The sequence below is a fragment of the Theobroma umbraticum genome, unplaced genomic scaffold, assembly GCF_002168275.2.
Source record: "Theobroma umbraticum cultivar Fairchild unplaced genomic scaffold, ASM216827v3 scaffold_44.0, whole genome shotgun sequence".
Taxonomy (NCBI): Eukaryota; Viridiplantae; Streptophyta; class Magnoliopsida; order Malvales; family Malvaceae; genus Theobroma; species Theobroma umbraticum.
The window spans coordinates 3,877,615-3,900,572 of NW_018397255.1; the positions used below are offsets into that span (position 1 = coordinate 3,877,615).

Consider the following 22,958-nt stretch of genomic DNA (forward strand, 5'->3'; position numbering starts at 1 on the left):
AGCAGCCATTGATGACAGACCCAGCTGCTTCAGGTTCCCCAGGGGTAATGGTATTGGAGTAGCTCTTCCACCTAATTACGAAGGAACTCCTCTTGAGGTGAGGATAATGAATTTTAGGATATCCCAACAGATTAGTACATAGCAAATAAACCGCTTAATGTTTCTTCTTCAATGGTTAAATAGATTGGGAGAGGAAGAATTATCATGGAAGGCAAGAGAGTAGCTATTTTGGGATATGGCTCGATAGTTCAACAATGTATTGCGGCAGCACACATGCTCAGATCTCAAGACATTTATATAACAGTAGCTGATGCAAGATTTTGCAAGCCTCTAGATAGGGATCTCATCAAGCAACTAGCACATGAGCATGAGATTCTTGTTACCGTTGAAGAGGGTTCTATTGGAGGTTTTGGCTCACATGTTTCACATTTCCTGAGCTTGACGGATATTTTGGATGGATCTCTTAAGGTATATATACATACATATATATATATATATATATATATATCTAAATATAAATTTCTAGCTTCCTTCCCCAAAAATTTGCCTTGTTCACTTTTTGATTTTGTTTGTTCAGAATCTAATTAGTTTTAGAGCCTCATTGCAGTTGAGAGCAATGCTGCTTCCTGATAGATATATTGATCATGGATCACACGAAGATCAGTTAGAAGCAGCAGGGCTCTCCGCAAGACACATCGCTGCAATGGTCCTATTTATGCTAGAAAGGCCAAAAGAAGCCCTGCAGTTCAAGCACAAGTAAACATCAGAATTTTGTAGTGGGAGTAATTGAAAAAACATTCAGCAGAGACATTAAATGTGATGGGAAACTCACCCAGTGTCCAAGCCGACATCCATCTCTGCACTCTGCTTTCTAGGCGTAGAGAAATTTATACAAATCTAACTTAAAAGATTTATACATGGCTTGTTGACGTACGAAGGTCAGAACTCCTTTTGGGATCAATCCCCTCCTCCGATTAAAAGTTTCCTGCAGCGTAATGTATTATCAGTCGACTAGTTTATTGTTTGTAGTAGATTGTCAACTGTCTCAGATTTTACGAATAATTAATGTGGTTAATCACTGCCCATCAAAAATTAATTTCCAACTGGAGTTAAAAGGCTTTTCTAAATGGAGTTGATTTTTGTTTGGTACAAGACTTATCATCCGTCAAGGCCAATGAGCAGCAATTCAAATTGGATAGCAGAATTGGCACTAGATTATTTTTCTTTTCTGGAGTGCAAGAAGAGGCAAAGGACTGAAGGAGTCGGGTGAGGAGGATGGCTGCTGCTGTTGCGCTTCAAAGGCATATGATCATCTGTACTCTGTACTTACAAACTAAATGAGGCTTTCCTTCACTCTTTACATCAACTTCACCTCATTTTAAACTTTTTAAGCGACCTTAGCCTCTCCCCATCAGATTTTATGTGAATTCCTCAACATGTTCAAATTCTAATTCTTCTTTTGCCATACCTGGGTTAAGATAAATATATATATATATATATATATATGTAGACAGGGTTAAGATAAATATTATATTTGTAATTTTTATTAAATTAATTTCGAATGCACCGTCATAAGATATGGCACATTTTACCTTGCCCTGAAAATTTAACCTTCTTGAAATTTTATTGACAAAAAAATTTGTAATAAACAATTACGAAGATCTATTATGAAAGGTCAACAAAGTGAAACAATGTAATTGGTACCTTATTAAGGTAATGTTTTTTTGTCTCATTAAAATAATTTTATTTTGACTGAAATCGAACCAACCTTTTACAGATAACAAGAAAAATAAATTAAAAATTTACAAGCACTTTTTATTTTAAAAATAGAAAAAAAAAACCCTGAAATTATCAGGAAATTGAACACTTTAACATTTATTAATTACTGAACCTTTTTATTTTTTTATTAAAACATTATAAATTCTTGCAGACGTTGCTTTAAAATAAAGTATAGCAAACGTATTGATCAAACAAGGAATAGATGTGATTTAACAGTCTAATTATGGATAGAACAGGAGGATGGGTTTAAAGAAAATGTCCTTTGTTCAGGTTCCTGCTCTAAAAAAATCAAGAAATAGCATTCTCTAGAAATTAGTGCCTGCAAAAAGGCCAAGTCAAGCGGCCAACCTTCAGAAGAGCAGATTTAGCAATTTACCCAAATTGCATTTTAAATACATAATTGAAACTAATAGGAAGAAGAATTCTCCCTTAAATTTCCCCAAACTGCCTCTTTCTTTAAATTTTGACAAGAAGATTTACTGATCCGTGAAACTACAAATTGGAAAATAGTAATGATCAGTGAGACTATACCTAGAGTCAAGAGACTGTAACAGCCATAGAGAAAATGTCATCGTGAGAAATAAAACATTAACGCGGAACTCGCACTGTTCAATAATTGCCATTTCAAGACTAATCTATTGTAGCATTTCCCAATGGAAAAAGTGTAATAACAAACCCCCTCCCTATGGAAACAACCCTATGTGTTTGATCTTTGTTATAAATATTTTTGCTAAGTTGTTAACGGTTTACCAATTTCATATCAACAGGTCACTCCTATACTCGTCATTTTCTACATGGAACCACGACAGCTATGGAATAAGTAGTTCCCTTGGCCAGGACGGAACACAAACATCAATTCCAGTGAGCAACAAAATTCAGTTGTCTCCCATGCAATTAATGTGATTACCAATGGTGAGATCGACTATCTGGTGATGAAGATTACTGGTTGGCTTGAATGAACGCTTGAAGCAAGCTTTGTGCTATCAGGGTTTGATCTGGAGTCCCTGATATAAAAACTATCCCCTCACTTTCACCAGGACTTGGATCATGAACTTCGACTTTAGCACCTGAAATCTGATTTGGCAGTACCACACATAAATTCATACCCAAAAAGATGTACATAATTAAAGAAACAGTCAGACTACAATACAACATCCTCAGAGGTCAGAGTGTTTTTTCTAGTGTGTATGAAAATTACCTCTTTGAGACGAGCAAGGTTGCAGCCATGTTTACCATAAACGGAGCCAAAAACATCTTCAGGAACAACAATCTCGACAGTTGTATTTTTCACAACAGCAGACTTCTTACTGCTGCGTAAATGAGAGATAAAAAATCAGATTAAATTCTTCTATAAAACTTCGTAATATATATATATATATATATATATTTTTCCACGACAAAGGTAAACTGCTCATACTCAATAACCCAACAGATGAGAAAAAATTAGTTAGTATGAAACATCTTTATAACAACCAAGAAACACATATTGACAAAAGGACGTCATTTATCGGAGTCTCAAAATGCCCTTGGGAAGGATAATTACACATGAAAGAAATCAAGTTCCCTATAATCAAAGTGTCCTGACGAACGCACCTCAAACAACAGGTAAGTAGGTACCATGACCTACTATCTCAATATTACTCATGGCAACAGCTATAATAAAACCCACACAGTGAATGTGCTTCAATCATCCAAATTTTGATCTTCCGTAACCATAAAGATACACAAGTAAAACACTTTGCTTACTAAACTGACAGAATTGACAGCAACAAAAAGAAACAGCTTTAATGTTATTTTTGTGTAATACTGACCTTTCAACTTCAAGACCACCTCTACCCTCTGCATTGGCCAGCCCATGTCCTCTTCTCAGTGTCTGAAATCACAGCCACCCCTAAACACTTAGGTCCTGGTGTCCTCAGAATACCATGGCAAAGGAAGCAACAAAGAAAAGGGAAAAAGAATAAATAAACAAAAATCTTTCACCTCTAATAGCGGAGATTTTGGTGGACAGCCTCCACTGTTAGAGAGCCCAAGATTACCCACTGCTCTTGTTAAAGCATTCTCTTGATCAGAATCAAGAGATACGCCTAATGATTGAAGCAAGCCAGAAGTAGTCTCACTCCCTTCCTTGAAGGGGCTCCTTCCTCCCACTTCATTGAGCACTTCACGAGGAAGTAGAAAATCCAGTGACCTCTCAAGGTCTAAACTCCCTCCAAACGTGGTTGAGCCTCTCTCCACATCTTGGGTGGCAACTGTACACCCATTTCCTGTAGTCTGCAACTAAAACCAACCCAAGCATTGAGGTCCTTGTACAAATTCCTATAAAATTAGTGAGAGCAATAGTTTAAGAGGAAAAAGAAAAGAAAAGACAAAAGAGCTTTTACCTGTTGTGGCTGCAATTTGAATGGAAGAGGACCAGCAGTATTGTCTGAGAGCCCAGGGTGCGTTCTTTGAGCTAAATTAGGTCCTTGATCAGTATCTGATGATGAGCCTTTTGGTTGGTACGCTTGAGGCACACCTGTATCGCTTACTTTCCCATAACAGTTCCTCACTCTCATTTCATTAAGCACTTCAGGTGGCAAGAGATTATGTCTTAGCCTACTAGTTACTTGAAAGATCGCATTCTGCACGCTTTTATACTCACCAGTAATCTGCAAAGATAAAGGTAAAACAACAATGAAACCTCCTTCAAGATGAAATTGTTTATAAGGGTGGCACTCAAAAGTTCATCACCTACTGAAGTAACAAACAGAAACTGAAATTTATTTAAGAGCCTAAAACCCTTGGCAGCAAGGAATGACAACTGTCATAACAACAGAAAAGATGGTATGTTGCAGTATTCAGGCTGAAACCCACTAATTTGAAGGATCATCAAGATATTGACAATCTTGACTCAAAAAACAATAAAATTTTTTGTGATTCTAAAAGTCAAAGTGTCAATTGAAGATTTGCTATCAATATCAAACACCAAAAAGATGGAAGCAGTGAGGACTTGGATACCCTAAGGGGAGAAATCGCCCTGTAGCGCTCAAAAAGATTCTTCTTATATTTACAAAAAATCATCTCTAACTGAAAACGTTAATTCTACTAAATAATGTAAGGTATTTTGTTTCATTAATAAAATTGAATCACATTATCTAAGCATCTACTTCTGTTTGACTCAAACACTAACAGGAACTCAGTGGATCCTTCCCACATTGCAACCAACTTAAACAATGATAATGCTAACAAAATTAATATTTGCACCTGTACTACATTCTCTGGAGAATGATCCAGTGTCAGGTCTCCATCTAATATTTGTACATCAGCACCAGTGACTTCTACAATCTCAGAAAGTACCCTGCCTCCTTTGTCGTTCAAGCAGCTGACTAGGTTTTTTGCAACTAGAAGCCTAACAGTTACAGCAGAACCCTTACTCAGGCCTGATGGAAGTCCTTTTCCAATGTCAGCCTCAACTGATCTTGCAAATACAAGAACAACAGCATTTTGTGCAGGAGAATAACATGATTCAAGGTTCTACAATAAACAAAATCCTTGTTCAATAAGAAGGTAGGCACGGGCAATGCTTTTGTCAGTGATCACATGTTGCAAGCAAGGAAAACAAAGAGAGCAAAAGATTGAATAAAAACAGTGAATAATGTCTGTAGAAACTACTGGCATTAGTAAAACCTCCACAATCAGCTTTGAGACTAACCTCCAATGCAGAAATGGTGACAACACGCTCACCACACTCGGTTACTGGGGATGCAAACATTATAGAAGCACCTGTTTGATTTTGTAAAGCTCTGACTATGGCCCCCCTCTTACCAATTATGGCCCCGGCAGCACCATTGGAACAGAGCATTCTAAAGACTACTTCTTTTTGTGTACCATTTGAATCCAGGTTGGAATCTCCATCAGCATCCATAGATGAAAAGGTGGCATTTGATGCAGCACTCACAGAATTTGCTGACATAGGTGGCAACAGCGAACTAAGGTTCGGAAAAAATTCTATGTGTGGATCAGGGGAGGTCCCACGTGAAGGTTTCTCAGTAGGAACACTCATAGGTGTTGACTCTCTGTCCAAAGGTGGGCAAGCTTGAAGGCAGCCAGATACAGCAACCAGAGCTTTCTTGACAGCCAAAGTGCCACCAGTTATCTGCCATAATACAAAAAGAATCAAATAGACAAACTTTAGTGATATTAACCATATCCAAAATAAATCCTTCACTACCAAATTGTGAAACTGATTCATATATTCTTAATTCGATTGCCTCTTCAATTCCACAAGTCAGAGACATTACCAACACAATCAAGCACAGGACCTGTTACTAGTTTTTTTCATATCATCCACATGATCAAATTCACAAACATCAAGACCAGTACAGAAGCTTCTATTATTAACTTAAATCAACATCCTTTTTTTCTGGGTACAAATGGAAGCCCATTAGACCTCGAACTACTCACATAAAGTAGCTCTCTCCCATCTCAAGACTCCATCCTCTTTAACTTGAACATGAAAGTTTCAAGTCATAAATGCAAGAACGTCGCTGAAAATGTATCTAAAATTATTAGAATTTATACAAAATTTAAGTCCATAAACATTAACAATTTCGAAAAAAGGAAAATATATCATCAACATCGAAAAATTTACACCAATACCTTTCTATTTCGCACATTATTATTATTTGATTTTCTTTCACTTTCTGGAGAAGTAAACAGACAAAAAAATAACCCGCACCTGAATTAACTCATCGTTTTTCCTTCCGCATGGGGGCGGCGGCAAAATCCTAATCTTAGCTCCAGTCTCCGTCCTCATTCTCACAATATTGTTCCCTCCTCTCCCCACAACGGCACCAATCTGTGTCGTATCAGCCAGCACCCCACAGTAAGCTTCTTCGTCCTCCCCATCACACGCGTTTCCCCACTCTCTCTGAGCTTCCACTACCCACACGCGCTCGAAAACCCTAACCATCGCTTCCTGAGCACACGACACGTCACATTCTTCTCCCTCACTCAAACTAAACCGCCTCTCAACGGATCCCGACCCGACTATCAATATAACCCGGTGTGCCGACCCGCGAACCGGTTCCTCGCAGTGTATTCGAGAGGAAGTCTCGCGGCGAAGTTGAGAAACAACGGCGCCGGAGTTCCCGATGACTCCTCCGATGGATGACACGTGGCAGATAATACGAAATGACACCTCCCCTGGTAAGGGAACGATCGTTACAGGTGGGCCTTGGCGTCCCCTCCGACGGTTGTAGGGGTTTTGCATTTGGAAGAAAACTGAAACCAAAGCTTTGTCCTTTTTTTTTTTTTTAAATTCCTGGGTTTGTTTCTTTCTCTTGCGCCGTCTTAAAAAGGATAAAATATATTTTTTTTAAAACTAGTTTAATGTTTTCTTGTGGGGTGGGCGTGTGTTAAGGTTACTGAGAGTTGCAGCGTGTTTTCGCAGGTGGCGTACGGGTTGGTGTTATTGGCGTGCTGGTAGGGGCGAGGGCGCGAGTGTAAGTCGCGGTTGAAATTACGGGACGCGGTGTACGGAGAAGGGAGAATGTTGGGACAGCAGCAGCGATAGCTCACTTAGAAGGGCATGTTTCATGTTTTCAGCTTTCAAATTTCACATTATTTCTTTTCTTACCTTTCTATGGTCAATTGACAAATATTGATTGTGGGACGGGTCTAATTATGGGGTACGTAAGAATAATTATCAATAATAACAATAATAAATGAAAATATGTAAAGAAAGGGGTGAAAATGGAAAAAGGTAATTCTTTTTCCTTTAAATTTGCTCAATTGGACATTATTATTGAAGCAATTTCACAATGTTTTCTATTTTTGGTATATAATAAGGATAAACCTTTTTTATTTTATAAATCATATGATAATAATACATAACAGTAATTATGATTATGTTTTCTGTAGTACTTGTTCAATTCTATATTCGAATTGGGTTGTTGATTTTTTTTTCTTTTTTTTGGAATTAAAGTGGTATAATTATGACATAAATAGTAAAATGTTATTTATTATCAACATTTTCTCTTTTTTGGTACAAATTTTTCCTTTTTCTACCTCCACTTGTGAGAAATGGAAACTAAAATATCTTTCTTCTCTTTGTTTTATTTTTTGTTGTTTTATTATACCACGTATAGAAAGATATTTTGAGTTATTATTTATCTTTCTCATCAAACACAATAATAATACAAAGAAAATAATCACAATATGTATTTATAGTGATTTGACATTAAATTTCCATTGTCCCCTCTCTTATCTTTCCTTAGCTATTCGCCATGAAACAACATATGGTCCAAAGAGTGCACTGCCGTCAATTACTCCACTTCTTTTTTGGTGATTCATTCCCTTGTCCTCGTCTGACTGCCTACTTCCGAACAAAGATAGTCTGAAATCTAGCTCTGTTTCTTACTCCTTTTCATAGGTTGTTCTCCAAACAAGGATTGAATCAGGCATGATTTTTCAGTTGGCTGCGATCTAACACGACAACATTAATCAATCGAACGTGGAAGGAATCTTCTTTCAGAATAGTCGCTGTCAATGATTAATGATTCTTGGAGATGGGTTGGTGCCTACCTGCCCTAAACAATTATTTGACTTGAAAATTTGAAATGAAGCACTTGCATGAAAAGGAATATGCCTGCCTTGAACGATTAATGGACTCGAAATTGCATTGAAAGGACACTACTTTGAGAATATGTTCTCTCCATTTATTTTTTAGTTGGTGAGATTTTGTTTGCTCTAATTTATGGAACTAGAATCTTTAAAGCTTTGCTTTGGGGTTTTCCATTACTTTGAAAATGAACCCTTTTTCTTTTTGTTGTTTAATTTACTAGCAATAAAAACGTCAATTTTCATTTTTCTTGAATATTTAATCATAAATGTCCTAATTAAAGCAAGATGTTAGTAAACTATTGAAATGTAGAATATTCTCTCCTAATCATTTGAATTTAGTTCAAACTAATAAGAACGAAATCAAATTTAGATAGACATTTTAATTTGAATTATCACACTCTCCCTTTATACTATAGAAAAAATTAATAAATGAATCTCAAGTATAGTATTAAAACTATGGTTAGGGAATTATCATGATGTGATCATGAAGCATAAACTGAGTAGTACTAATGCAAAGATGATGATTTAGGGGATTTATTGTTACAAATTATGCTTGTGGGATCGGAGACCTGCAAGAGGAGATTTATTGCAACTAAAGTGTTTGTTGTAGCTGGAATAATTTCTAATTGATTTAATGGTATTTTAACGAATTTTGTGCATCAACGTAAGAATTTTTGTTATGGAAGATCTAAGATAACAAATGTTGGGTTAATAAAATAGAGCACACAAAATATTTCAAAGATTTTCTTACTACTCTAGAGATATTAACACTTTTCTTGTAATATCATACTCTTACTAATGGTAAGTAATACATAATTTTTGGACAGTGTAAGATGACTCAAAAATGTATAAAATGTAATGTTAGTTTACTAAGGAAAGTACACATGACAAGATAATCCTGTGGTTTTGGTTGTGGGAGACTGTTAAATGAAAACGAAAGATCATGGCAGCTAATATGGTCTCCAGATGCAAACACAAGTAAGAGGTAACCTCAGCATTGTTGGAAAATCAACTCAAACGATTTAGTGGATGCAATACTCGATTTTTTTTCATGATGCATTGCTTCCAAAAGGGGTAATTTCGACTATTCTTGTTTACTGCCTAAAGTTTCTAACCTTTTACAATGGAGTGAATTTCGACCCATTAGTTTATGTACTATCTTTAATAAGATAGTTACTAAACTATTGACCAATAGACTTGCAAAAATCTTACCTAGATTAATATCAAACAATCAAAGTAGGTTTGTTAGTGATAGATTAATTTAAAATAATATCTTAATTGCACAAGAGTTAATTTTTTAGATTGACAAGAAAACTCGTGAAGATAACGTTATTTCGAAACTGGATATGATGAAAGCTTATGACAGATTAAGTTAGGATTTTTTATATGCTATGTTGTGACAGTTTGGTTTCAATGAACAATGGGTTACCATGATCCAAAAATGTATTTCAAATTGCTATTTTTCACTGTTAATTAATCGAACTTCAGTGGGTTACTTTAAACTCAAAAAAAGATTGCAGCAAAGGGATTCTATATCCCCATCTCTATTTAGTTTAGCAACGAAATATTATCTAGGGGGCTTAATACTCTATATGCTCAATTACCCTCACTACATTACTCTTCAGGGCGCACTCCATGGCTATAAGCCATTTTATCTTTTACAGATGATATTGTCATTTTCACTAATGGCAACCAATCGTCTTTTGGTAAGTTTCCAAAATTCTTAGAAGAATATGAGGTGATTTCTAGTCAAAAAATAAATCTACAAAAGAGTTGTTTTATTTCAAGCAACATAGTTGCCAATTCCAAGGTCCAGATTATCAAAGCAGCCACGAGATTTACTCATGAAAAATGGCCAATAATTTATTGGAGAGCACCGTTATATAAAGGATACAAAAGATCAATTTTATGTGATTTTGTTATAATGAAAATTAGGGACTGCATCTCTGGTTGGAAAAACAAAATTCTGTTATCAAGGGGACAGATAACATTGATAAGGAGTGTCTTATCTTCCATGCCCTTGTATTTGCTTCAGGTAATACAGCCTCCTATTTGTATTGTTAAAAGCCAAGGGGCTTCAACTAGCACCAAAATGTCAGTATTGCAATTAAGAAGAAACCTTAATGCATGTGCTTTGGCAAAGTCTTGTAACGAATCAGGTTTGGAATTTTTCTTTTTTTTTTTTTTGCCATTATTTTCAGATTTCTATCATTCAACCACAAAGTAATTTGCAGATTTTATGGGCTTGGTTTTATTCTGGAAACTACACAAAGCAAGGCCATATCCGTATTTTCAATCTCATTTTTATATGCTGGTCCTTATGAGTTGAACGGAATGATTCAAAACATAGGCGACCTGGAGTTTACTCTCAATGTGTAATATGATGAATAATGAAGCGTCTGATGCAACTCCATAAAGGGAATTTAATACGTAAAATGCAATGGAAATGTGATATACAAATTGCAAAGTTATGGAATATCAACTTTTCACGTCAACTTCCTTTACTGCCTCAAATTATCAAATGGTTGAAGCCAAGCAATGATAAAGTCAAGTTGAATGTAGATGGAAGTTTAAAAGAAAATTCCAACAATGTCGCAGGAATACAGGTATGTTACTATTTAGCTTTTTAGAAAATTTTGGGCCAATTAATTCCTTGAAAGTTGAATTATGTGCACTTGAGACAAGTCTTCATCTACGCCATGCCCATAACTTAAGAAAAATCTAAATTGAAATGGATGCTAAGGTGGTAGTTAATATGGTATTGGAAATAAGTTATGGTTCTCATGACACCAGGTACACCATTCGAAAATGCTTGCAACACTTTAATTATAGAATTACTCAAATCTAACGAGTGGGAAATCAGGCCATATTATCTCTCCAACGAAAGTTACACACATCAAGGCCTCAAAGTATTCATTAGCCTAGAAAATGACTTAAGGGGTATTTCGAACTTAGATAAAAATCAATTTGCCTTATATTAAATTTAAATAAATGTAAAAAAGTAGTAGTCTCTATTTATAATGTAGAAGAGATGTATTGTCAAAAAAATTGGGAAACATATGTAAGTAAAATAAAGCAAGTAAGAACACCAGGACCCCAATCATGGTATCACTGTCCTTAAAAATAATTTTCGTCCTTTGAGGTATAAAACCCAGCATAAAAAGACTATAACAGTTATCCTCCAAGATTCAACAAACCTTTCTTTATAGTTTGCACAAATTAGTAAGGATGGCAAAAACAGTAGAAAGAAAGAATCCAGCTAAGAAAGAAATGAAGCAAAAAATAAATAGAGAAGACTTAAAGAGAAGATGAGAGGCTTTGGTGTGGTGTGAGTGAGGTAGAGAGGTTGTATTTATAAGTAAGGAATGAAGTGAACGTTGCACCAAATTAGAGAATTGAGAAAAAGCCTCAAGAAGTTAGAAAAAAAACTAGTCAGTATATATACTTAGTCAGATATAAGTTGTAGCCAAATTAGGAGAATCATCAGCATGGTAAAGTACTTAGTCAAATAGAGGTTCAAGCAAAATCAAGAGAGTTAGATAAGCATGGTAGAGTTTGAGTTTGATTCAATCAAAAGCTGAAAAAAGTTAAAAAAATTAAAGCCAAGGTACAAATAGTCAGATAGATGTTGAAGCAAAATCAAGAGAGTTAGGCAAGCATGGTAGAGCTTGAGTCTGATTCAATCAAAAACTGAAAAAGGTTAAAAAATTCAAGTTAAGGTTTAGTTTGCACAAATTAGTAAGGGATGGCAAGAACAGTAAAAAGAAAGAATCCAACTAGGAATTAAAGGAAGTTGAAAATAAGTATAGAAGACTAAGAGAAGATGAAAGACTTTGGTGTGATGTGAGTGACGTAGAGAGGTTGTATTTATAGGTAAGGAATGAAGAAAATTTGAAAATTTTCAAGATCTAGCCTAATCTTGTATGCACATACTCTCTCTCTCTTTTTTTTTTTTGCTTGTAACAAGTTTATAATGATTTTTCTTATATAAGACATTCACTTTTTTTGTACCTTGACAATATGAGATATTTGATTCTTATGAAATATACTATTTCTCAACACTACTTATCACATTCTTTAAATTACATAGAAAGAAAGTAGTCACTTTGCTAGGAATTTTTTCAAAATTTTCACATATAACCATGTAGTTAAGGTTTATGCTTCTCCTCAGTGTACTTCAAGTTTCCATCTCTAATAAAACCTTAATAGGAGCTGACCCCGAAAGCTTTTCCAGCATTAAAACAAAAAAGTGAGAGCCAATTCTTATCAAGAAAGGTTAGACCGAGGTTCCTCTTTGTAGTCAACAAGGGTAAAGTTGACTTGGTGGCAACACATTGGCGTTGGTGGTGTTGCGTGAATTACGTAGAGTGGGGACGGGGGATTGATATTGATTTTTTCAAGCCTAAGGATAGATATATTTAACAGATAAGAAACTAGGGTTATCTTGATGACCAAAGGCTCTATACATATAAAGTAGGTGTTAACCTTAAAATCATGAAAGAGATGTAATCTCTACGTGAGAGTTTCATAGATTTGCAAGGATGTGAGAAAGAGTAGATTGAGGATATTCAATGAGTTTAAACACTTGAGCATAAAACTAAGTTTTGTTTGAAAGCTCAGTTTAGTATTTGTTTTTGGATAATCTGTTTTTTCCTTTTTGTGTGTGTAATCCTTTTCTCTGGTTTGTAAGCAGCAAATATCGGATTATGTCTAGTGTTGTTTTTTTATAAATCATTTATACCCTAGACTTTTTCTTCCAATCTTCTTGCCAACCTTGTTCTGCCTTTTCTACGTTGTTTCTCATCCTATGTTTGACGATTGGTTTCATGTCCTTTTACCAAAGTCTGATTCTAGCATGTGGGCAGAGTTAGGGGTAGGGTAGCGTTGTTGCTTTTGTTGTTCATGGTATGGATAGTCTGCGTCGTTGGGTCGTCCCTGAGTCTACAGTGACGCGTGACACCATTTCTTTTTCCATTTTTTTTCGGTGGTTTTATTCCATTTTTATTATATGCTTTCTCGTTTGAACCCGTACCCTTTATTTTTAATCTTTGTTGGCAGAATCTTGTTTTTTTTTTCTTTAGCATCTTTGTTTGAATTTCACTTTTTTTTTGGAAATAAATAAGTCCTAATTCATTGAAAACCTTTCATCTTGCTTGTATGTGTATTTTTTCTTATTTAAAATTCAAAGTCGAGACTTTTAAAAATATCTCTGTAAAATTAAAGACAAAAAATCATGCGTTTGATATTATTAAATAATGATTTATAAATTTTTTAAAAAAAATAATGGAAGATTCATTTTGCAGCTTAAAGCACAACCCTTTCCATGAGTACACCTTGTTTAAACTCTGCGCTAAAGATGTCAGGCTTAAAAATCTCCATTCCTGAGCTGATCTCCTCGTCCTTTATCAATGCCTTTTGAAGGGGAAACAAAACTAGATCGAGTTTGGGTTGAAACCAACCATTTTAAGGAGGGACGACCCATGACAATGGCCGAAGCCCAAGACTCACAGCCCAAAACCAGCTGCAGTGACAGTGCTGCTCTACCCAAAAACCCAGAAGAAAGTTGCAGCGGTTAAGCCGCGTACTAGCATTCCTGACAAACGTTCAACTGAGCAGCAGCCTCCCCAAATATCCTCCTTCAGCTCCAGGCGCTTCCCTCCTTCCGCCTCCTTCCATGAATGGATCCCCCACCATCACCTCCGTCCGAGCGCCCACAATGAGAAATCCAACAGCCATTATAAATCCAGGTCAGTCCTTCCATTTCCTCGCAAAATCTCTCTCCTCTTTCCCTTCCTCTCTTCCCCTAGACCCTGACCCACCCGATCACGACATCCCTTTGCTCCTCCACTCCATCCTCTCCAAACCCAATTGGCAAAGGCACCTCTCCCTCCCAAAACTAATCCCGTCCATATCCCCTTCCCATGTCCATTCCCTTTTTTCTCTCAACCCCAATCTCCTCCCCAAAACTGCCCTCGATTTCTCCTATTGGATCTCCAAAAAACCCAATTTCAAACACTCCGTTTTTTCCTATTCTGCCCTTTTAAACATCCTTGTCACTAACAAATTCTTTGGTCCAGCGGAGAAAATCCGCCTTGTCATGATCAAATCTTCCTCTTCAATCCATGAAACCCGGTTCGTTTTAGAGTTCTTAACAGAAATGAATAAAAACAACCAGCTTCATTCCACTTTTAAGCTTACCGTTCGATCCTATAATTTTTTATTGATGTCTTTATCGAAATTCTCGATGATTGATGAAATGAAATCTGTTTATAGTGGAATGTTGAACGATATGGTTTCGCCAAATATTTACACTTGGAATACTATGGTTAATGCTTATTGTAAGATTGGGAATGTGGTTGAAGCTGATCTGTATGTGAGTAAGATTGTGCAGGCGGGATTGAGTCCCGATACCTTTACTTTTACTTCATTGATATTGGGGCATTGCAGGAATAAAGATGTAGATAGCGCATTCAGGGTTTTTAGAGTGATGCCTAATAAGGGTTGTCACAGAAATGAGGTTTCATATACAAATCTTATTCATGGTCTCTGTGAGGCTGGACGTGTTGATGAGGCTATTAAGTTGTTTGAAAAGATGGAGGAGGATTTTTGTTATCCTACGGTTCGTACATACACAGTGATCATTAGTGGCTTGTGTGAAGTAGGAAGGAAGACACAAGGAATGAATTTGTTTGAGGAAATGTCACGGAAAGGCTGTGAGCCGAATGCTCATACTTATGCAGTAATTATTGATAGCTTATGTAAAGAAAATAAGGTTGACGAGGCAAGAAAAATGTTAGATGGGATGTTAGAGAAAAGGCTGGTTCCAAGTGTGGTGACCTATAATGCTTTGATTGATGGATATTGCAAGCACGGATTAATGGAGGCTGCACTGGAAATTTTGGGTATGATGGAATCTAACAATTGTTGTCCAAATGAACGAACATATAATGAATTGATAGCTGGGTTTTGTAAGAAGAAGAATGTTCACAAGGCAATGGCATTTCTTGACAAGATGCTTGAACTTAAGCTGGCACCAAGTGTAGTCACATATAATTCATTAATTCATGGGCAGTGTAAAATGGGGCAATTAGACAGTGCCTTTAGGCTGCTTGAGATGATGAGGGAGAATGGTTTGGTTCCTGACCAATGGACTTATAGTGTTCTTATAGACTCTCTTTGTAAAGTTGATAGGGTAGAGGAAGCTCGTTTTCTGTTTGACTCTCTCAAGGGGAAAAGCGTTAAAGCCAATGAAGTTATATATACTGCTTTGATTGATGGATACTGCAAGATTGGGAAAGTTGAAGATGCTCATTCTTTGCTTGACAGAATGCTTACTGAGGACTGCTTGCCAAACTCATGCACATACAATGCCCTTATAGATGGGTTGTGCAACAGGAAAAACATGAAGGAAGCACTGTTGATGGTGGAAAAGATGGTGGGGATGGGTGTAAAGCCTACAGTACATACCTATACAATCCTCATTGAATGGATGCTTAAAGAAGGTGACTTTGATCAGGCTCATAGGGCCCTTGACCAACTAATTTCCTCGGGATGTCAACCTGATGTATTTACCTATACAGCTTTTATTCATGCATATTGTGGTGTAGGGAGATTGAAAGAAGCAGAGGATGTGATGATTAGGATGAAGGAAGAAGGCATTTTTCCAGATTCGTTGACATACACATTACTTCTAGATGCATATGGATGCTTGGGATCAGTGCATTCTGCATTTGATGTTCTCAAGCGTATGTTTGATGCTGGCTGTGAGCCTTCTCATCATACATATTCTTTTTTAATCAAGCATCTCTCAAAGAAACAAGGGACAAAGGATGACTGCCCTGCAGTGCATTTGGTTTTAAATGCCGCTCTGGTTAACCATGCTGATGTGTGGAAGACAATGGAATTTGACACTGCTTTGGAGTTGTTTGAGAAAATGCATCAACATGGTTGTGTACCCAATATTAACACTTACAGCAAGCTTATTATAGGACTTTGCAAAGTTGGCCGCTTTGAAGTAGCTCAAAGGCTATTTGATCATATGAGAGAACAAGGAATATCTCCTAGTGAAGATGTCTACAACTCTCTTCTTAGTTGTTGCTGTGAGTTGGGAATGTATGATGACGCTGTGATAGTGGTGGATCTGATGATAAGTTCTGGTCAGTTACCAAACCTGGAGTATTACAAGCAACTGGTTTGCGGACTATGTGCTGAAGGGAATAAGGAGAAGGCTAATATGGTTTTTGATAACTTGCTTCGTTGTGGTTATAATAGTGATGAGGTAGCTTGGAAGGTTCTTATTGATGGCTTACTGACAAAGGGGTTTTCTGATAGATGCTCTGAACTCCTAAGCATCATGGAAAAAATGGGCTGCCAGCTCCATCCTAATACATATTCAATGTTAATTGCTGGACTTGAAGAAACATAGAGCATTTATTCTTGGTATTGTTTCCTTTAGATTCTTGCCTTTTTGTTACTCAAAAAGATGCCTTTGCAATGCTCTTCCTTGTCTAGATTGGTACTAGGATGTATAGATTGAAGACAGCATTTTGGCTTGCCATCTCAATACGTAAAAAGAGGGCTTGAAACTTTCCAGTTGGCTGGCAATAAGGGAGCAGTGAGAAGCACACACACATCTGCTGATTGTGGATGTGGCCCTTCATCAAACAAACCATTTCACTGACAATCAAGAGGCAAGTATGCATTTCCTTTCTCATACTTGTTCATATAGTGGTGTTTTTGAGCCTCTAGTAATCATGTTCTTTGCTTTTCGTTTTTTCCTCCCTAAAGCTCATTGAAGAGGATTAAATTTTCAAATTTGCCTGCAGATGTATGATTATTTTCTCCTTTTAGTCTATGCATATTATTTGTGCTCCTCCTAGTACATGTAAAAATGCATGTGTCTAAAAAGCACAAGTGAAACCATTATTAGATTGTTATCTTTGTCTATCTAACAGAAATGAGGTGCTAAACTAGAATATGGCATCCTGTATATGTAAGGCAGGCATGTGTGAATACTTGCTGAAATTAATTAACCATTTATAAGTTGCAAATTTCTTTTCCAAAATATGTTGGCTTGATTTACCCTGGATGGTTTTGTTGGGCAAGATACTCTAAAACATAATAAATACTAAAAAAAAAACTGTTTTTGAGATAAAAATTATACCTAGCAATGGTGTTATGTTTACTGATTTAGAAGTATTGGTACCCATCTAGGTAAATCTCTAAAAGAGAAATGTTGCATGAATTTATGTATACCATTTGTGAAGTTCTGCCTTAGTCTTTCGTTTTCTTGTTGAGTTCTGACATGGTCTTGACCTTGATATTGAAGGCTTAGCTGCTGACCCGCAATAGCTTACTTATGGATCTTCTCGATATTGTCAAAATTTTGCTGTTTTTGACTATCCGTTCACTGTTCTTGTCTTATATAACTTGAATGGAATGTCTTAACAGTTACTCGATTTGCCTAGCAAAGATAGGAGAGAAAGGACCTTGTAATAGTTTAGATTGAACTTGTTTCTTTTTTGGGTTTATGGTTACATAAAGTTGGTGTTACGATGGTGTAAGAGAAGTTCAGAAAATAACTTTGTTCTTTTTTGATAACAGAATAAACTATTCAAGATATGAAAGGAGCAAGAGTTTACTCGAAGTGACCATTAAGCCATAACTTTTACCCTGCTTAGGAGGATTGACTGGTAACATATGTTATATTCCCCTTCACAGGTAATGCGATAAAATATGCAACAAATTTATATTCCCCTTCTTGGTTTTGATTTGCTCTTTACATGACAATAACAGCCTTTTTAATTTTTGTCATGCAGAAATCCTCAAGCGCCTACTCAGTTGGAAAAGAATCAAACTGGGCCTAGCTCGATTACCACTCACTAATAAAAGCTTGTCGTTGGTATCAACATTAGAGATTATATCTCCATGCTAACAGGTGACAACCTAACCATCTCTCACGTGTCAAAAAAGAAAAATGAAAAGAGAGTCAACAAGAAGTAACTGCTGTACAGTGATAATTCCAATGAAATTGGGATCAAATAAATATGTAATTCTTTTGAAAGGGTTTGAGGTTGATCTATAGCGTTTGAAAGAATTTTTCCAATTTTGGCAAATGATTAATAATTGGTGTAAACCCAGAATTACCACCGTTGGATCTCGTAACAAACTCTGCAAAGTAATTTTGCGAAGACAGAAGCACACCTCAGAGTAATCACTAAAATCAATCCTGAATTACCACAAAGCAGACAACATTGTAATTCTATCAACAGAGTCAGTAAAACCGAGCTTCCTCATTTCTAGATATGGAATTCTCGGTAGTGCGCATGCTAGAGGGAATTTGTTGTTTTTCTTCCTATATTACGCATCAAATAGGGAATTATTTTCAAACAAGCTCAGAGGACCCAGAGCTGCTTATTCTTCCATTCTACTGCCTTTGATTCGATTCTTATTGGTGATAAGGAAACTCAGTAATTGATCAATGTAGCAATCTTGTTTCTCCCAGTCCCCAAATATCTCCTTCATCTCCTTGGCTTTGGCCCTGTAAATTTTACCCTCTTCCTCCACCATCACCAATCTAAGTGACTCAGCCACCGAGTCTCTAGTGAACGCTCCATCATCTTCATTCCTCGGTATTACATAGCCCATTTTTTTCTCTTCCAAAACTCTAGCATTTAACCCTTGATCAGCCAAGAACGTCAACAGTATAAGAACTCTCTCCGACTCAATTGCCTCCACAACGGAGCTCCACCCAGCGTGACTCAAGAATCCACCGACCGAGTCATGAGCTACAATCTGCGGTTGAGGAGCCCAGCTCGTGCAAACCACACCACGCCCTACGGTTCGCTCCTCGAACCCATCTGGTAACTCAATGGACTCAGTGTCTGACCCCCCTTGTCGAGGCATTAGCACCCAAAAGAAAGGTAACCCTGATAACTCTAATCCCAGAGCTATCTCGGTCACCTCTTCTTGACTTGGTTTTGCCTCGCTGCCAAATGCTACATAAACCACACTCCCTGGTTGTTGCTTGTCTAGCCATTCTTTTATTGGTTTCCAGGCTTCATCGTCATGGTTTCCATTATTATAAGCAGTCGGTGGAAGCAGACCAACTGGAATAACAGGTTTCTGGTGAAGTTCCTTTAAAAGATTCAAGTACTCAGGCTCAAACTCCCAACAGCTTCTTACAGCTATTGCATCGCAGCGTTCAATCGCTTCCTCAAAACGGTAGAGATCTGAGGTGTGGGAACCCTCTCCCGCTATAGAATCGAAGATTCTCGATATCTCGAAAAGCCGAAATGCTGCGGAGGATGGAAAAGGAACCCATTTGGGTGGCTTGGTGAAATCCTCGGGTTTCTTACGATCATCTTGAATATCAATTAAAGGAGAAGAAGGCTTAACTTGTGTTAGACTTACCGCATTGAATATGCTAAACAATGCATTAGGGATGCCGACGTTATGGGCTAAAGGAGGTAGCCAGTGCGGAGCAAAATCGAAAAGTAGCCAATCTGCGGATGATGTTTCAAGAAACTTTGCCAAGGAATCCTGAAGACCATCGAAGGCTATTTTCAAGTAAGGGACCTTTTCGTAAGGAAGATCAATGGTGGCCTCAGCGTTCTCAGGAGGATTTTCGACGTGAGGCAGAGGGAGTTTTACAAATTGTATTGAAGATGCTACAGTTGGAGGGAGTTTCGGGAGACGGTCGACATTTCTTGGGGTGGATATGAAGGAGATTTTGTGACCCTTTAGGGCTATGAGCTTGGCGAGTTCTAGGTATGGGATCATGTGACCGAAGGCTAGCCATGGGAACATGGCTATATGAAGCTTGGTGCCATCAGCCATGGATGAAGAAGATCTCCGAAGATAATCCGCAGGTTATTAAAACTGTGTTGTGGTTAGAGAATTTGATAAATGGATTGAAATATATATATATGGTACTATAAAACACATTAAAGCTTTTAGTATTGCAAGGGAAAGACCAATGCCAAAGAATAAATAAAGCCTACTTTCCCTTTGAAGGTTAGGCCATATGGTTTTAGTCAAAATATAGAATTTATACTTTAAAAATAATAAATCGTAATTGTACATAATTTTTATAAAATTTTAATGAATTACATCTATCTAATCATTAAAACTTTAATATAATACTTATTAATAAATATTTATTATCTGCATCAATTTTTTTTGAAATTAATTACAAAATTATTGCATTAAAAGTACTATAACAACGAAATAAATTATTATAACACAACGAAATAAGATCATAAAAATAAAACATTATTACAAGTTAGATGATTTTATATACAAAACAGTTATTTTAAAATAATAAAAATTTTCATACCAGTTATAGATATTTTGTTATAAGTAACTCATGACCATCTCCTCCTCCTGGGTTTTTCTTTACTTTTAAGATTCAACAGCACGTGCATGCCGAACCGGAATCCCCTTGGAAAACGTAAGTCATCAAAATGTAGTTCTGGTTCCAACCACCGCTAAATAAGGATATTCGGTAATGAGCTTTAAAAGGGTTGAGAAAGGTCTAACCATTCGTGCAAATATTAGAGAAAAATGGAAAATTTGGCAAAGATAAAAGTAGCTTGTGGAGCCCCGCAGGATCACATCTTCCTTCAAGGGAGAAGGTAACCGTTGTATCAAGAGCTCGTGCTTGTGATGGACACTCTTTCTTCTGTTTCTTTTTTTTTTTAATTTTATGAAATTACAAATATCAATAATAATTTTAATCATAATCAAATTATTTTTTACATATATCAAGTAGAAAAAGAATATAAAAATTAATAATTTAATATAAAATTGAAGTAAACCTCTATATATAATGAAAATTGCACCAGATATCAAAGATTTGAATTTTCTTTTTTTTTTTCTCTTTGAGCATTGAAAATATTTTCGTTTGCTTGATATAAAATGTCTTTGAAAGTTGTTTGAAGGTCATTTTCAATCATTTATGTCAAAGAGGGGAGGTCACATGTGGAGTGGGCAAAATAATATCAAATTAATTATCTATTTAAATTAAATATGATTCGGATAAAATAGTTCAGTCTAATTGATATATTGAGTCAATTGATTTAAAATATTTGATTCAATTGATTTTTTGGATGGATTCTCAATTTTAAAATTTTTGGACCAAAACAATAAAAAACTAAACTAAATTTTTATACATATTAATGTATATAAGATTATATAATACATGTTATTTTTAAATTTATATAAAATACTTATATAAAATATAATATACATATAATATTTTCACTTCTTCATTTTCATTTTTTCAATTCTTATTTTTTTATTTCTTTTAATTCTTTTTTGTTTATGCATTTTAAAAAAAGATTGAGATTATGGATTCTATTTCCATTGTTGACGATTGATGAGTGAAAAGGTTAGAAATGCATTCTTCACTCTTCAATTGATGTAAATGTTAAATTTTATGACTTTTTATATAATTTTTCATTTTTAATCTTCTATTGCTTTGTTATTAAAAAAATTTTCACTAATTATATTTTCTATTTTCTTTCAATTATTAGATAGCCTATGTGAATGAATGTGAAGAGCTAAGTTAGGGAGAAGATTCTCAAGTTGATAATTTGCGATGGTTAATGGTCTTGTGTTGGATAGTTTTATTTTGTGAATGTTATTTTATTATCTTTGACTTTTTATTATGTTGAATCTTAAATATCAATTTAATAATTTATCTAAAAAGACATAATTATGTGAGTAAAGGAACAAATGTTATGTTTTTTTAATGTTTAGATTATTTGTATATTTTATAATTATGGATAAAGTTTGTAAATATTAAAATTATAATTTATAAAAAAAATGATAAAATTTTAATTCATTGCTCTAAAATCAAACTGAACAAACCTATTCAATGTTTGATTGGTTTGATTCTCTTTTATATTTGGTTTTTTTCTCTAAAATATTTGATCTATTTAATTTTTAGGTATAGCAGACTACCCAATTGCTCACTCCCACTCACCTGTACCACAAAAAAATTTCTAAAAGGTCCATCACATATGTTTTGATATGAATATCCATAAGGCTAGAGACAAAAATTTCTCAACAGTTTGAGTCCGTTAAATTAGGAATTAATCTTTATATTTTGTGAAAATGTTGAACTTAAATCTTATGTTATAATTGGATTCAATCAATTCATGTACCTTTCAAAATTTATTAATATTAATCCAATCATTAGCACCATTAATTAGTTTTTTCTGTTTAAATTGCTAATGTGGCATTGACCAAGCTAAAAGTGTGGAATTTTTGGAGATTTTAATAATCAAATTCTAACATCATTCTTTGTATTTTACCAAAAAATTGAATTTAATTTTTGTAATAATCAATTAAAATATTGGATTTAATCTCTGCACTATATGTATTTAGTTTGTATACTTCATCAAAATATTAAATTTACTTCATGTATTATATTTCATCTATAATCAAATTCTTATATTTTTTAAATTTTTTTAATATTAGTTCAACTATTAACACAGCTTCAATTGTTAAAATTGTTGACGTCTTAGAAACCTTGGACAAAACCTTATTCTCGTAGAAATAGAAGGTTC

The 22,958-nt window shown here is 35.5% G+C and overlaps 4 protein-coding genes across 8 annotated transcripts; 2 read left to right on the forward strand and 2 right to left on the reverse strand.

The window, feature by feature from the left end:
• Positions 1–6: 6 nt before the first annotated feature.
• LOC110409440 (1-deoxy-D-xylulose-5-phosphate synthase 2, chloroplastic-like) lies at positions 7–1,147 on the forward strand. Its single transcript, XM_021418785.2, has 3 exons — positions 7–97; positions 184–468; positions 578–1,147. The coding sequence occupies exons 2-3, from the start codon at positions 205–207 to the stop codon at positions 758–760; spliced, it is 447 nt and encodes a 148-aa protein (XP_021274460.1). The 5' UTR covers positions 7–97; positions 184–204; the 3' UTR covers positions 761–1,147.
• A 1,054-nt stretch (positions 1,148–2,201) lies between these two features.
• Positions 2,202–7,205, reverse strand: LOC110409775 (RNA-binding KH domain-containing protein). 4 transcript variants are annotated; one of them, XM_021419237.2, is made up of 8 exons: positions 6,500–7,204; positions 5,474–5,917; positions 5,026–5,295; positions 4,164–4,430; positions 3,763–4,053; positions 3,591–3,652; positions 2,978–3,089; positions 2,202–2,853 (listed from the first exon to the last, which is right to left on the reverse strand). In XM_021419237.2, the coding sequence occupies exons 1-8, from the start codon at positions 7,031–7,033 to the stop codon at positions 2,719–2,721; spliced, it is 2,115 nt and encodes a 704-aa protein (XP_021274912.1). In that variant the 5' UTR covers positions 7,034–7,204; the 3' UTR covers positions 2,202–2,718. The 4 variants fall into 4 exon arrangements, 3 of the variants coding, with proteins under 3 accessions (XP_021274912.1, XP_021274911.1, XP_021274910.1); XM_021419236.2 differs by having other exon boundaries at positions 2,978–3,086; positions 3,763–4,059; XM_021419235.2 differs by having other exon boundaries at positions 3,763–4,059.
• A 5,681-nt stretch (positions 7,206–12,886) lies between these two features.
• On the forward strand, positions 12,887–18,839 carry LOC110409774 (Pentatricopeptide repeat (PPR) superfamily protein). 2 transcript variants are annotated; one of them, XM_089785774.1, is made up of 3 exons: positions 12,887–17,075; positions 17,989–18,105; positions 18,204–18,839. In XM_089785774.1, exon 1 carries the CDS (start codon positions 14,060–14,062, stop codon positions 16,808–16,810), a length of 2,751 nt encoding a protein of 916 aa, XP_089641900.1. In that variant the 5' UTR covers positions 12,887–14,059; the 3' UTR covers positions 16,811–17,075; positions 17,989–18,105; positions 18,204–18,839. The 2 variants fall into 2 exon arrangements, with proteins under 2 accessions (XP_089641900.1, XP_021274909.1); XM_021419234.2 differs by having other exon boundaries at positions 17,989–18,839.
• LOC110409776 (UDP-glycosyltransferase 91A1-like) lies at positions 18,596–20,348 on the reverse strand. The gene has a single exon (XM_021419240.2). It carries the CDS (start codon positions 20,221–20,223, stop codon positions 18,799–18,801), a length of 1,425 nt encoding a protein of 474 aa, XP_021274915.1. The 5' UTR covers positions 20,224–20,348; the 3' UTR covers positions 18,596–18,798.
• Between the last annotated feature and the right edge of the window lie 2,610 nt (positions 20,349–22,958).

What these genes read in the sequence shown, in the direction of transcription:
- LOC110409440 (XM_021418785.2), top strand. Translation starts at nt 205, where the DNA reads ATGGAAGGCAAGAGAGTAGCTATTTTGGGATATGGCTCGATAGTTCAA. An exon ending in TTTTGGATGGATCTCTTAAG is followed by an intron (nt 469 to 577) that starts GTATATATACAT and finishes TTGTTTGTTCAG; the next exon opens with AATCTAATTAGTTTTAGAGC.
- LOC110409775 (XM_021419235.2), bottom strand. Translation starts at nt 7,033, where the DNA reads ATGCAAAACCCCTACAACCGTCGGAGGGGACGCCAAGGCCCACCTGTA. An exon ending in CTCCAGAGAATGTAGTACAG is followed by an intron (nt 4,431 to 5,025) that starts GTGCAAATATTA and finishes TTATCTTTGCAG; the next exon opens with ATTACTGGTGAGTATAAAAG. An exon ending in TCAAATTGCAGCCACAACAG is followed by an intron (nt 4,060 to 4,163) that starts GTAAAAGCTCTT and finishes GGTTGGTTTTAG; the next exon opens with TTGCAGACTACAGGAAATGG.
- LOC110409774 (XM_021419234.2), top strand. Translation starts at nt 14,060, where the DNA reads ATGAATGGATCCCCCACCATCACCTCCGTCCGAGCGCCCACAATGAGA.
- LOC110409776 (XM_021419240.2), bottom strand. Translation starts at nt 20,223, where the DNA reads ATGGCTGATGGCACCAAGCTTCATATAGCCATGTTCCCATGGCTAGCC.